Here is a 13999-nt window from a genome sequence, read left to right as displayed (position 1 = left end):
TTCCTGTAAATGCCTGCAAGAAAATGAATCTCAAAGTACATAATAAATTTACTTTGAAATATAAGCCTAGGGCATAGATGATTGTGAACCTTCCTTTCATTATATCATGCCTGGTCAATTTGTTATTTAATATTAATAAAGGCCCAGAAGATACAAAAAGCTTAACAGTTACTTACATGAAGATCTCCATGGCAACTGCCTTGGAAGAGAATCTATCAAATTCTTCACCTCACTAAACCTGTGTTCAGAAAGTACAAAACACAACAAATAAAAATTCACAAAGCAGCAAATAAAGTGAGAATTCATAAGGGAAATTGATTAGAAAGAGACAGTGATCTGGGCTGGCGATTCTGAAGTAATTCAAAAGCATTCATTACAAGGGGATTTACTCCCCTTGTCCAATCCCAGGCTTCATGGGATATGCTGCTGGGGAAAATCACTACCCTGACCCCACAGTAGGTCAAACCTAGTTTGGATTGGAGGTCCCATTTATGGATTATAGAAAGCAAGTAACTTCTTATATATTAATTCAACTTTAGAATTATTTGTTAGTAATTTGATTTTAATTGTTTTATATTTCAGACATTTTTAACACTTAAAAAATTATTTATATGTCAGTGGAACCCATTAGTATTTCATTTAACTGTGGAATGAACATGCGAGTTAAGTACTGGTAAAGAAATTTTAAAAAACAAGATCACAATCTGGTGGCAAGCTCTGAAGTGAACAATATTAAAAATTCTGTTTGTAAGCAATAATGTCAACAAGCCACATACTAGTTCTATTCAATATTTCTCACCAGAAAGTAAACAATATATTACCTTTTACCTTGCATTCATAGTTTGCTATATTTCCCTCTCTTTGATTTATTTTAGCTGTCAGTCAGTAGGACCAAAATGGATCATAATTAATAACTGAGAAGGACAAAAGCATATCAAGACCAGGATAAAAGATTGGATTAAGGCTGATTTTCAAAGGGAGAGATTAGAATTAGGAAACATAAAATGAGTGTCAAAGAATTTCATGATGTAGAAGACAAACATTTAAAATAATGTTGAATGGAGAACATTAAAATCTATTGCATACAAAAATCAAGAATAAACTAATTTCTACTGAGAAACTAAAGATGTAGAAAACAACACAATATGTTTCAATGAATTAAGGAGACAAGTTAAAATAAATGAAAGGTTAAACAAAAGGAAGAGTAAATTATGAAGGAATACAGGAGTAAAATTTTCCACAGGTGTGTAACTACAAGAAGAAAATTGGAATGGGAATAAAGCCATTGTGAAATTTGGTGATAGAATCATAGATAGCAATGGTGCCATAGCTGAAATATTAATTAATTTGCTTGAAGTTTTTATAAATTTATGATGAACATCAAAAATAAAATAATATCAATTTAAAATAAAGAAATATTAAATAAATTAATCAAAATAAATGAATGATATCCAGAAAATTTGATCTATGAATTTAGAAAACAGAGGGATTATTACAAATGCTTAATCATGTTAGATTTATATTTGGAAGGAAAGCATTGCATTGGTTAGGGAAATGAGCAGTAATTTTAGAATCACTGCATAGTTCTATAGTAGAGCTAGCAGAAGCTCAATAAGATGAATAGATTCTTTCTGCACATTATGATTCTGATGACAGTAGAGTCACTATTCAAAAGATACAGATTTAAATTACAACATAAGAAAGGAGATGATTGGGGGTATTTGGACTTGCATCGGCACATATATTAGAAGAGTGAGAGTGAGGATCATATTCAAACATCAAAAAGAGTGAAGTAAGGCTGTCTATAGACATCAAGGTAAGTGAACATATCTTTGCCTTCTATTTTTCACAAAGTGAAACCTCCAGGAAATTAGGAAACAATTTAAACAAAGAACAATTATCTGCTTTTATAGATTCTGGAACACAAGTCACTGTTCTTTTGAAGTGTACCTCTGCTGAGTGAATTTGATTCAACCTCTGCAACAATATATGCCGGTATACATTTGTGATAGCTAGTGCACTGAAAAGCTTCTACTTTACCCTTCCTTCATCATACTACCATACTAATTGGAGTAGACTATATTCAAGGATTCGTCATTCTATGCCACTGATTTCATAAAGACATGCATGGACAAATGTGTATACAGAAAAACTTTCTGAGTCCTACCTAACCAAAACCTCAGGTTGAACCAGGAGATATGCAATCTTCTAAGGGCGAGGTCTGTGGCATTTTGTTCTGGTGACCCAGAGCTATAAAATTAGTCCAGGTATGACCTCCATAAGGCCATTGCCAGGACAAAGAGGGGATTTCAGATTAAATTAGAATCGTGACCATATGCTCCACAGCTAAGGCAGGACTTGTACAATATCACTTCTTACAAGGCAAGATCAGTTAGCAAAAGTGCCATTGACCAATCACTCCCAGACAGGCTCATTACTTTACACACACTTTGATAGAAAGATCTATGACACACCTGTACGAGCCTGCACATCACCAGATGACCCCAGAATTGATGGGCCCTCAATCTCTTTGAGGTCTATTTCTGGCTATCATTCAAGAGGGTGAATTCATGAAAACCACTTGGTCCAGATGGCATACTTGTCTGAGTACTAAAAATCAGCATGGAGCAACTAGCTGGAGTTCTTACAGACATATTCAACCTCTTGTTTCTTTCGCCTGAGGTCTCCACTTGCTATAAAATATTATCTATTGTACCAGTTCCCAAGAAGGGCACGGTAACCCATCTCAAAGGCTACAGTTCAGTCGCGCCTACATCAACCATAATGAAATGTTTCAAGAGGCTAGTTTTGGGGCGAGCTAACTCCTGCCTCAAAGATCTGCTTCAATTTGCCTATTGCCACAAAAACCCAACAGCAATATAATTTTTCTGGCTCTTCACTCTGCTCTGGACACTCTGGACAACATAACACATACATCAGGATGCTGTTATTCAGACAGCTCAGGTTTTCACAAAATCATCGCATCCAAACTTATCACTAAGTGTCGCCTGGACTTCTTTCTCTGTTTGCAATTGGATTCCTGACTTGCTTATTAGCAGACCTCAGCAATCGAACAGCGGTCCCCAACCACTGGGCCGCGGACCGGTACCAGGCCACAAAGCATGTGCTACTGGGCTGCGAGGAAATGATATGAGTCAGCTGCACCTTTCCTCATTCCCTGTCACGCATTGTTGAACTTGAACATAGGGTTGCCAACTGTCCTGTATTTGCCGGGACATCCCGTATATTGGGCTAAATTGGTTTGTCCCATACGGGACCGCCCTTGTCCCGTATTTCCCCCGCTAAGGTAGAGCATTCCTATGAAACCTTCCGTGCCGAAATGGCGTAAAGCGAAGAAGCAATTACCATTAATTTATATGGGAAAAATTTTTGAGGTTTCCCAGACCCAAAAAATAACCTACCAAATCATACCAAATAATCATAAAACCTAAAATAACAGTAACATATAGTAAAAGCAGGAATGATATGATAAATACACAGCCTATATAAAATAGAAATAATGTATGTACAAAGTAGTCAGGAAGATTAAGTCAAAACCGATTTGTGGGAAAAAAATCAGCACGTCACGCATGCGGACACAGGTGCCTGCGCAAGGCTTCATGGTCATGGTAGTCTTTCTCAGGATAAACTCAAGTCTCCCATATTTGACTGCTACTTTTGTCCCTTATTTGGGAGTGAGAAAGTTGGCAACCCTAACTGTAAAAGACATGTTGAGGTGAGTTTAACCCTATTTGAACACCCTCCCCAGTCGGCCGGTCTGCAAGAATATCATCAGTATTAAACCGGGCCGCGGTGCAAAAAGGGTTGGGGACCCCTGGGTAACAACTTCTCAGTGACAAAGGTTAAAGAAATTCGGCCTGTCACCAAACACTCCAACAAACTTCTACTTTGTATTATTGAAAGCATCCTGACTGGTTGCATCATAGTATGTTTTGGCAATCCAGATGTGCAGGAAGTTGCAGAGGGAAGTGGACTCAGTCCAATACACCATGCGCTCAACCTACCCTACCACTGGTGGTATTTATATCAGGTACTGCCTTAAGAAGGCAACACCTTTCATCGAAGCTCCCTACCATACGAGCCAAACCATCTTTCAACAGCTACCATCAGGCAGAAGATGCAGAAACCTGAAGCCCCATAGCACCAAGTTCAAGAAGAGCCACTTCCCTTCAAGCATTCAGCTCTTGAACCAACCTGCACCTTCTTAACCACTACCTCAATATAGCAACACCCTGACTGCTTCATCCAGTTACACTTCAATTGTTTTTTTTTTGTTTTGTTCCAATCGTATTCATTCTTTAAAAATTGCGCATAATTCATTTATGCTTTTCTTTTGATATTATGTGCCTGTGATGCTGCTGCAAGATTTTCATTGCACCTGTGCATACATGACTCATGCATACAACAATGAAAGATTACTTTCACAGTGACAGTCATTTGGGTTGCACCTCTTCTGAGTGATTTTGATTCAAACTCTGCAACAACAGCATATGTGATATACAGAACATGTCTGTGATAGCTCGTTCACACAGCAAACTTCTACATTACCTTCCCTTCATCATGCACTTGCACAAGTAGTAGCAGTGAATGAAAGGCAAAGAACTGTATATATCAAAATTCCGAAATATATACAGAAACTGTAGAAAACACAGCAGATCAGGGAGGAGAAATGGGGCTAACAATTCAGGTGGGTAAGCAGTTCACTCCAGATTGCAGGGAACATTAGGTCCACTGATAAAACTGACCAAAGACATGAAATCACATGAGACCAAGTGAAAGCATTTGAATTCAAAGCTGTCTTAAAGAACTTCCTACCTTCCAACAAATGATTTTTGTAGGTTCTCCATTTCAGACTCAAGATCCATCAAAGAGCTTGTGATTTCCTGCATACTTTCAAGGGAAGCTATATATACACATATAAAAAATGTTTTAATTTTAGCAAGCAAAAAAGTGACAATGCATATAGAGATACAAAAACAAGATTATAACAAGATCAATACATGTATTCTGACATTAAAAGATGCTGATGTGCAATTGCTATGTACATTATAAATATGTGTTTATTTTTACAATTGTGGCAAGAAATTTGCCCAAGGAAGCAGGTGGTGTCGACTGCCTGGTTGTAAAGACATTACTGAAATGATAGATCATCTGAATGATAAAAATATCTGTGTGAATCCAATAGACACCATGCTGACAACCTTGAATTGTCTTGGAGTCTCTAAGAATTACAAATTTACTCCCTAGAGCACTCCTTAAAGCAGTATATTGGAAAAAATACTACAAAGCATTTTAAAAAGTGTGTTTTAATCATTTTTAATTAGCTTCATATATTAATTATGAACAAATTGCAACCAACAAAAAAGGCTATTTAATTGAACTTAATTTAGTTTCATTTAATCATCCAAAATATGACAAATGGCTGTTCGCTTTTCAATCAAGGATCAACACAATTCAACAATTATAAAGATAGATTATATAAAGATTATATATATGAAGAATAAAGATTATATAAAAATAGAGTTCGAAGTATAGATGTGGAATAAAATGTGCATAAATACATAAATACCAACATCTATATACAATGTAAACGGCATTATAAAAGTGGTTTAAAGTGCAGCGCAGTGACTGAAGTAGGAGAGGCTAACTAGAATGATAGATCAGATTAACTGCTTTGGGGAAGAAACTTTTAAGATGGTGTGAAGTTTTTTGCTTTAATATAGCATTTTTCAGAAGGGAACTTATTGGAAAAGGCAGTTAACGGGGTAGGTAGTGCCCACAATGATCTTTTCCTGCCCAGATTATTGTCCTGGACACATACAGTGATGGGGGACCTTTTCTACTGTCCTGACAGTTTTCATATATGTGAGAGAATGCACCAAACCAAAGAGTAATGGCTGATGTGACGATACTCTCTAATGTGGCCGTGTAGAATTGCACCAGTTTGTTCTAGGGACGACGGAATTTTACCAACTGTCGCAAGTGATACAAGCTCTGCTGAGCTTTTTTGTTAGTGATGGAGATATGGTTCACCCACATGAGGCCAGACAAAATAATGTTGCACAGGAACCTGAATGTTGAAACAGTGCAAACTGCAGAGTTGTTGATGATGAGTGGGTGGGAAGGAAACACAGATCTCTTGAAGTCAATATGCATTTCTGCATTTAATTTATTATTTATTTGCTTATTGAGATACAGTGCAGAATATACCCTTCCGGCCCTTTGAGCCCAGCCACCCAGCGACTGCATCTGAGCCCAATCACGAGACAATTTACAATTGCCAATTAACCTACGAACTGATACATCTTTGGACTGGGGGAGGTAACTGAAGTACCCAGAGAAAACCCACAGGGAGAATATACGAACTTCTTATAGGCAGTGGCAGGAATTTGAGGGCATTCAGCTCCAAGTTATTGTGATTGCACCAGGAACAAGCTTGTTTACTTCTTGCTGGTACTTGGATTTGTTCCCTCTGAAAATAAGTCCTATGACAGTGGTATCATCCAAAGACTTTATCAGTTTAACTGATGGATCACTAGAGATGCAGTCATTGGTGTAGAGGAAAAATAGGAGAGGGAAGACAACATACCCCTATATTGCACCAATGCTGACTAAGCAGGATGTGGAGATCTTCTTGCCTAATCTCATATACTGCCTAATGTCAGAAAGAAAGTTTGTGTTCCACCTGCAGCTGTGACCAGGTATGTTAAGTTTAGAAAATTTCTACTGCAAAAGCTGAGGAATGATGGTATTGAAGGCTGAAATAAAATTCAAAGAGAATCCTGATACATGTACTGGGCGAGTGGAAGTTCTGTATTATGGTAATGGTCCGGCTGAATAGGCACTGGAGCGAGTCTTTGAAATGAGAGTAAAATCTGCAGCAGAACTCGCTTAACTAGTTTGGGATAAGGGGCATCACTGGGGTGGGGGGGGTGCCTTCTTTTTGTAGTTAGTAATGGACCAGCAGCCTTTCCAGACTATAGAAAAGCCATTTGCAGAAAAATGGTTTTCAAATTTGGCTGAATATTGGTATTTGTCAGCTCTGATTGCCTTCTCCAGCTTGTACCTGGCCTTTATCTCCACACCTACAGGCCTCCTCTTTCTCCAGGCACAGCTGTCTAAACTCTACGTTGAACTAGGTATTATTATTGCAAAACTGGTGACTATTTTAGTGGGGATGCAGGCATCTTCACAAAAGCTGATATAGGAGGTAACTGTGTCAGTGGAAAGGTTGTGCATCGTGATGATGGGTGAGTGCAGGGTGAGTGGTAATGCAAGCATAGGGGCTGGGCGTTTAGAGGCAGGTGATGATGTGGCTTTGAGTGACCTGGCTTTTGCTAACTCTTTTTGTAGCATGGTGCTAGAAGAGATATCCATCAAACACAAAACAATACCTGCACAACCAGATTTCAATTTCCCTTTAGTCAGGAAAGCCTTAATGCTTGTTACATGCAATCACAAAATGCCTTTGTTTCTACCTTCGGAAGTTGTATAATATTGAAACACAAGCTAGAGACATAACAATACTTTCCTGAATCAAACTCATCAATTACAACAAAAACATTGAAACTAGAACAAAATAAAATTGAAGAAGTGGGTGGTGTGCTTCTTGATGGGCTGATAGGTTTATGAGTGATATTCACAGTTGATAGGTTTCAGCTAAAATGTGGCAGATGCAAGAACACAAAAAAAAAGTCAAGATAATGATAACAACCTGTATTGAAATATCAAAGACAGCAATGCTGTCAGCACTCTAAGTATTTCAAGGGTAGACAATGTTTTGTGTAATAAAATAAAACATGGTCAAGATTTGGGCAGAATAAAGCTTCTATATGGAAAACAAGTGGGGAGTAATATCCTGGAAGAACGTGTAACGCTCAGCTATATTGGCTTGTATTTATCTAGGGGAAACCCCGTCTGTCGCCCACCTTGTCTCCTGGTTACGACCATCGTCCTCCCGGTCTCTCCTCCAACTCCCCGCCAAAAACCCCGTTTCCCAACCATATGAGACAGCATATCACATCAAGAAAGAATAACATGGGCACTCATTGGTTCATTCGCTCTATTATCATTAATATAACCCAAACGCTAGCTAGAGAACGTTCTCAGCATTTAACATAACAAAGAAGCCATTTTAATTAACATACGCAGTAACATAAAAGATTAACATAACAAACAAGCCATTTTGATTAACATACGCAGTAACCTAAAAGGAAAAACCCCTTACACTCTCCCCCAACCAAATAAAAGTCATGCCCTCATGACATTAACAGAGTTCAGCATTGCTCCTTGCAAAACACAAAACCCAACCCAGGTGCATAAAGCAGTGACATAACTTCCCAGGGCAGTAGAGATCACACCCTGTTCTCCCGGTGCTGTATAGGTCAACCTCTCAGGGGGGGTGCCTACTCCTCTGAGACCTCTGTACCTCCTCTGCTGACTCTTCCGGCTCAGACACCACAGGTGACACCCCGGGCCTACCTGTCAGACCCTCACCCTCTCCCTCACTGGGACCCCTCAGTACCTGTGAGCCCTCTGCCTCGGGTTCTGGTTCCACTCTTTCTTCCCCCAATGCCAGCTGTATTTCAGGCTGCTCCTCAACACCCTCCCTCCTGTCACCTAACTCAGTGAGGGAAGGGCCAGGAGCCTCTTCTTCCGGTACCGGGGAATTAGCGAACGGAAACAGGTGCCACACATCCGAATCATCGTCTTCCGATGAAGTATTCCTTTTCGGGGTGGGGACTAGTCCCGTCTCTTTCGCAGAGGGCTCTTCTCTCGCCCCGCGCCCTCGCAGAGTCCTACTACTAGGCTTAAACTCCCATTCGGGTTCTTGGTCTACCTGCACCCCTTGACCCACAGGCAACAGGTGGTTCCGATGGAGTACCTTGACAGGCCCCTTCCCATCCTCTGGTCTCACCCGGTAAACAGGGAGATTCGGCATCTGGCTCTCTACCACATAGGGGGTGGCCGCCCAGCGATTCGCCAACTTATGCTTACCAGGTAGCCCTAAATTCCGGATAAGGACCCGGTCTCCCAGCAATAGTTGGTTGAACATCACTTTCTGATCATACCTCCTCTTATTCCTCTGATTCTGCTTGGTGGCTGCCACCTCAGCCAACTCGTACGCCCTTTTCAACTCTCTCCTCATATCAGATACATACGTCAGATATGGCTTTGAAGGTAATTCACTCGCTTCAGTCCCAAAACACAGATCAATAGGCAACCTCGCTTCCCGCCCGAACATCAGATAATAAGACGAGTACCCCGTAGCGTCATTGCAAGTACAATTGTAACAGTGAACCAAATGCCCAATGTGCTGACTCCACTTACTCTTCTGACCGATCTCCAGAGTGCCGAGCATGTCCAGCAGGGTCCGGTTAAACCTCTCAGGCTGAGGATCACCCTGCGGGTGACAGGGTGTGGTCCTGGATTTCTCGACCCCAAGCATACCCAGTAATTCATGGATAAGCCTGCTCTCGAAATCCCGTCCCTGATCACTATGGATCCACCTGGGGAGGCCATAATGAACAAAGTACTTCTCCCATAACACCTTTGCCACTGTAGTCGCTTTCTGATCCTTAGTGGGAAACGCCTGCGCATATCTAGTGTAGTGATCCGTGAGGACCAAGACATTCACGGTATTGCTGGTGTCTGGCTCAATAGACAGGAAATCCATACACACCAGGTCCATGGGTCCCGCACTCTGCAAGTGGGATAACGGAGCCGCCTGCGCAGGCAAGGTCTTCCTCCTGATGCAACGACTGCATCGTTTACAGTATTCTTCCACCTCCCCCCTCATCCGGGGCCAGTAAAACCGGTCCTTGAGTAATCCATAGATCTTTTCAACCCCCAAGTGCCTGGGATCATCATGTAGTGCCTGGAGCACAGTCTTCCGATACTTCTCAGGCATGACCAGTTGCCAATGCCGGGGGTGGTCCAGGGGCGACCTGACCCGGTACAAGACTTGGTTCTTCAGTTTTAACCGAGGCCACTCCTTCAGTAGTAGGGGCACTGAGGCGTGCTTTGCCTTCTCCGCCTGAGCCATATCTCCCTTTCTAACCACGTACCAGATAGTGCCAATGCTCGGGTCATCTCGCTGAGCCACCCCCACTTCCTGGGGGCTCAAATCCGGCAACTGCTTGTTCATCAGAGCAGTTAAGTTACAGTACACAGTGGGTAACGCGTCATCATCAGCCCCCAGTTGATCCACTGCGCGATCCAGCCCCATCGGGGCTCCTGCTTCAGTGTCGCTCACCAATTCACACATGGCCTTCACTCCCGGGGCAGGGACACTCTCCCACTCCTCATCCGTGCCCGACCCTTCATGCGCCCGACGAGGTAAAGCATCTGCATCGATGTTCCAACTCCCTGGCCAGTACTTCAGGCTGAACTCATAGACAGACAAGGCCGCCAACCACCAATGCCCAGTAGCGTTCAGTTTTGCCGAGGTCAGAATATTGGTGAGAGGACTGTTGTCCGTTCTCACCTCAAACTTGGCCCCGTATAGATAGTCGCTGAACTTGTCCACCACCGCCCACTTCAGCGCCAGGAACTCCAACCTGTGAGTGGGATAGTTTCTCTCAGATGGCGACAAGCTTCGGCTGACAAACGCCACTGGCCTCAATCCGTTGCCCTGCTCCTGGTACAGGACAGCCCCCAGACCCTTGTGACTGGCATCAGTGTGCAGCACATACGGCTTCCAGGGATTGGCAAAAACCAACACCGGGGCCTGTGTCAGCGCCCTTTTTAGAAATTGGAATACCTCCTCACATTGAGCATCCCACCTCGATCCAAAAGGCTCCGCCAGGTTCAAGTATCCTCCTGCCTCCGGCCCTCGGTCTCCCTTCCTTTTCTTCCCCACAGGTGGATAGCCACACAACAGCTGGTTCAATGGGTGACTCATTTTAGCGTATCCTTTCATGAATCGCCAGTAATACCCACAGAACCCCAAAAACGAGCGCAGAGTGCTCACCTTCTGAGGTCTCAGCCAGGTGGTCACTGCGTCTATCTTAGCCGGATCAGTAGCCACTCCATTTTGCAAAATTATGTGTCCCACATAGCCAACAGACAGCTTACAGAACTGGCATTTATCCAGGGAAAGTTTCAACCCTCGGGACCATATACTGGTCGGAGACAGTGCACCGGTTCAGGGTCCTATAGTCCACGCACATGCATACCTTCCCATTTTTCTTCCGAGTCACTACTATGGGGGATGCAAAGGGGCTCCGAGACTCCTTGATAATCCCTGCATCCTCCAACTGCCGCACATCTTTCACAGCTGCTGGGGACAACCGCCGCGACCTTTCTCTAAATGGGGTGTCATTTGTCACCCGGATAGTGTGACAAGTGCTCTTGGAACAGCCCACATCAAATTCGCCCTGAGAAAAGACATCCCCTAGCTTCAGCATCTTCTTCACCAGCCTGCTCTTATACTCCAGCAGTATGGGGGAGTCTTTAAAATTAAAGGCCTCCTCCGTCAGCCGCCCCCCGTTCTCCATTAGTTTTCCTCCAGTGGGCCCCACGGGGGCGCTGGACATCACCGTCACCGGGAACAAGTGCGCGAGGGGCATCCCGCGCTTAAAGGTGATCTCCCTCTCTGTTGTGTTCCTTACAATCACCCCCATCCGGCGTGCCTGTACAACCGAAGGCCCCTGCAATCCAGGTCTCACCAGTACCCCAGCCGGGAACCGGGACTACCCTTCAAGGTCTTCTAGGGTGTCTACTAGTAGGGCCTCGCCCGCCGGTACTCTGGGGAATCTGGGGGTCCCCATCACTAGTGCCACCTCCCCTGGCCGTATCACTTTAGGCCTCGCCTGAGTGCACCACACTGTCCCTTGTTTGGACTCAGAATCCAGCCCCTGGGGGTCACCCACTTCCTCGAACACCGCTCCAAACCCTGGGTGTACCGAAAGAGTCTCCAGAAAGTTTTCCCCCACCTTCTCCTTACAGGCTCCCAGGAGCCGTCGCACCAGAGAGGAGTTAGTCCCCACCAGCAGGGCAGTGCCACCGGTTTCCACCGGGTCCAGACAAACCAACACCAACGTCTCAAGGGCTTCCGACACTCCCACATCACCCTCCGAGAATTCCAATCTCACTGACAAGTACCCATCGTACGGGTAATCACCATCACTTATACCCCAAATCTCCAGTGCATTAAACGGGGTTACTGGCAAAGCTTCAGATATTTGTTGTAGAATGACCGGTACAGTAAGGTAACCTGCGATCCTGGTCAAGGATGGCTCTTGCAAAGATTCCCTCTATCCGTAGGGACACGCTGGAACAGGGTCCCACCAGTCCATCCGGAATAAGGGCTTGTGCTTTTGGGGGTCCTATGGCTGATTTCTGGGAAAATGTTCCTCCTGAGACTCCAGTCCGTTCCCTCACTGAGCCTCTCCTAAGTTTCCTGATGCCTCTCCCTTCTTAGTTGGCTGGGGGCTTTCCCTCTGCGGGGCGCCTTGTCTCTCACAATCCCTCCGAAAGTGACCTGCTTCCCCACAGCTGTAGCACACCCCCGGCCACTCACATTCCCACCGGAAATGCCCCTCTTTCCCACAGTTATAGCACACACTACCCGCCGCCCGTCTCGTCCTGGGACGCCCCCCACTCCCAGCTCCCGGTGCGCTGTCCCTTGAAGGGGGTACTTTCCCTGTTCAGCCCCTCAAGTGGGGGAGGGGGTCCCTACCCCCCGGGACCCCTTGGGTTTCTCAGTTCTCAACCCAGCCACCACCTCCTGAACTGCTAAGGACCACCCTGGTGGCCCAAGCCCCTTTTCCGGCCCAACGTGCTCTCTTCCTCCTGCACCTCTCCAATCAGCTGCCCGAATGATGGAGGGGGGGGCTCCTTTTATAGGACTGCCGGAGACTCCAAGCCACCTTGTCCTCCTCCAGGGAACCACTAAATATCTGACTCATCCTCAACCTCGCCACTTTGTCCGCCTTCACTATCCCTCGGCGCCGCAACCCAGTAAGCCTTCTCTCCAGCCGAAAAATGTAGTCTGAGAGCTTTCCCCCTCTACCCTGCCCCATGTGGTGAAACTCCACTAAAAGCTCCCAGGGATCTCCTGACATTCCAAACGCTCACTCCAAAGCTTCCAGATACTCCGCCAGGGAAGCCGAGGGCTGTTCAGCTTTCCGCTCCTGGATGACACCAGCCGCCCCTCCCCTCACTCTCCACCACTCGCTGTCTCTTTTCCTCATCCGAACCTGGCCATGCCTCTAACAACTGGGACGTATTCTCAATCCATGCCCCATAGTCATCCTCCCCTTCCGGGGTGGGCCTGGCTCCTGAGAAAATTCTCAGCTTTGGGCGGGCCCCTCGACCCTTCTCACCAGGGAGGTAATGGCGGCGGCTAACTCGGAGGTCTCACCTCTAGCTGGGGGACGGGGCCTGGCCAAACCTTCCCACTCTGACCCCCCACCACTGGCTACTGGCACCTCCCCTGGGGTCTCATCTAGCTCATCCTCTGGTGTCTCCTCACTTTCTTCCTCCGGGAGGGTGTGGAGGCCGCACGATCCCACCTCCCCCTGGACGCTGACCGTCACCGGCAGTTCCAAAGTCATGACGTCAGCACTCGTACGAACCAACACTCAGCTAGATTCCACTTCTTTCCCACACCTTCTAGCTATCAGTTCTACCTGCCCTATACCTTTGATCAAACTCAACCCTCGCACTAGTACATCTCCCAAAATGCGGAAATCCACCCCAATTAACATGCACGCATGATTCACTGGTACATCCTCTAACTCACAACAGTTTACAATCTTATCTGAATCCATCTTCACACTACTTAACGTGGTGACTTATACAGCTTCACCGAAAATTCAATCCCGGACGTCTACCCCCACAAATGTAACGCTCAGCTATATTGGCTCGTACTTATCTAGGGGAAACCCCGTCCCCCGCCCACCTTGTCTCCCGGCTACGTCCGTCGTCCTCCCGGTCTCTCCTCCAACTCCCCACCAAAAACCCCGTCTCCCAA

General features: G+C 45.1%; 1 protein-coding gene across 1 annotated transcript in view; it reads right to left on the bottom strand.

Annotated features, from left to right (window-relative positions):
* LOC140187440 (uncharacterized) overlaps nucleotides 1-13999 on the bottom strand; it is a 217492-nt gene that overhangs the window by 16483 nt on the left and 187010 nt on the right. Inside the window, exons 15-16 of the mRNA XM_072242765.1 lie at nucleotides 4837-4924; nucleotides 177-238 (exon numbers count right to left, since the gene is read on the bottom strand). Of these exons, the coding sequence (XP_072098866.1) occupies nucleotides 177-238; nucleotides 4837-4924 (150 nt within the window). The remainder of the gene's footprint in view (nucleotides 1-176; nucleotides 239-4836; nucleotides 4925-13999) is intronic.

This window comes from Mobula birostris, chromosome 24, assembly GCF_030028105.1.
Source record: "Mobula birostris isolate sMobBir1 chromosome 24, sMobBir1.hap1, whole genome shotgun sequence".
NCBI classification, from domain to species: domain Eukaryota; kingdom Metazoa; phylum Chordata; class Chondrichthyes; order Myliobatiformes; family Myliobatidae; genus Mobula; species Mobula birostris.
This window is presented reverse-complemented; position numbering and strand designations above follow the sequence as displayed.